Source organism: Dendroctonus ponderosae, unplaced genomic scaffold (genome assembly GCF_020466585.1).
Source record: "Dendroctonus ponderosae isolate FM_Combo_2020 unplaced genomic scaffold, Dpon_F_20191213v2 Dpon_F_20191213_5, whole genome shotgun sequence".
In the NCBI taxonomy this organism is placed as follows: domain Eukaryota; kingdom Metazoa; phylum Arthropoda; class Insecta; order Coleoptera; family Curculionidae; genus Dendroctonus; species Dendroctonus ponderosae.
Genome location: NW_026018715.1, coordinates 1,291,944 through 1,293,066, shown reverse-complemented (window position 1 = coordinate 1,293,066; position 1,123 = coordinate 1,291,944). Strand labels below are relative to the sequence as shown.

At 50.7% G+C, this 1,123-nt stretch overlaps 1 protein-coding gene across 1 annotated transcript in view; it reads left to right on the top strand.

The window, feature by feature from the left end:
• The window catches only part of LOC109544352, a 4,377-nt gene extending 3,515 nt beyond the window's left edge, over nucleotides 1-862 (top strand). The window contains exons 6-7 of the mRNA XM_048666765.1: nucleotides 185-459; nucleotides 591-862. Coding sequence (XP_048522722.1) covers nucleotides 185-459; nucleotides 591-862 — 547 coding nt within the window. The remainder of the gene's footprint in view (nucleotides 1-184; nucleotides 460-590) is intronic.
• Nucleotides 863-1,123: the final 261 nt, after the last annotated feature.

Genomic DNA, 1,123 nt, shown 5'->3' with positions numbered 1-1,123 from the left:
TGGTTAAAGGGCTTGAATCAATCACCAGCAAACCCTTTAGTCTGAAGTATACAAAATCGTCTTTAATTGTATACTGCAGCTGCATACTCGACTGGGCGGCGGTAAAAAGATCACTGGAAGCGGATAGCAGCCAATTCCACACGTATGTTCGCGCTGGCAAAAAAACGCACGCTTTTGTTCTCAGGGGGTTGGAGGGAAACGTTCAGCCGCAAGAGATAAAAGAGGACCTCATTGAAAAAGGCATTGACACCAAAAATGTTTTCTCAATGAAAACCCAATTTAGGCCTCTTTTCTTAGTTGTGACCAATGATAAGGTCACAATAAGAACATTGAAAGCTGAAGCAAGGGTGGTCTGCAGTGTGAGAGTGTCCTGGGAGACTAGGAACAACAGGAAATCCCTTTCACAGTACCGTCGCTGTCAGGGCTGGGGCCATGTTTCTGCAAATTGCTTCAGGAACTGTAAGTGCTCCCGCTGCGCCGAAGCGCACGAAATCACGGCATGCCCACCCGGTGCCACTCTAAAGTGTGCCAACTGTGGGGGCCCACACTGCAGCTTTGACGACAACTGCCCTGTTTATGTTTTTAAACAGGCACAGACACCAGCACCAGAGCGGCAGCAATTTGTTCCGGCACCCCTACCAACAAGACCAGCCTGGTGGCAAACCGCGCGCGCTTCCGGCCCGATTCACCCATCACCAAACAGCAGGACCATGGCGCCAAACGACAACAGGTCCAAGCTGCCCAGTCAACTGAACTCGCTGGCAGAATTTCCGCCCTTAGTACGCCAGCCAGCTCTTTCCACAAGCCTCGCCCACAAGCGTTCGGCAAGCTCTGTCCATGGGCTGCCCGCTCAATCCCATAGTGCAAATGGGAATCCGGTGGCAATCCTTGACAGCGTCCAGCGGGAATTCTCCGAGCTCGCAATGCAGGTAAACTTGCAGGAGATGGTCAAGGCGGTAAGATTTTGCAGCGCCGCATTGAAGAACTGCGCTACGAAAACAGAAAAAATTCTGATTTCCGCGCAATTCTTCAACGAGGACATTAACAGCTTCGATTTTTAAGCATTGATATTGTCAACTGTGCCCTATGAGGATTGGTGAGTGGAACTCATGTGGACTCCGTT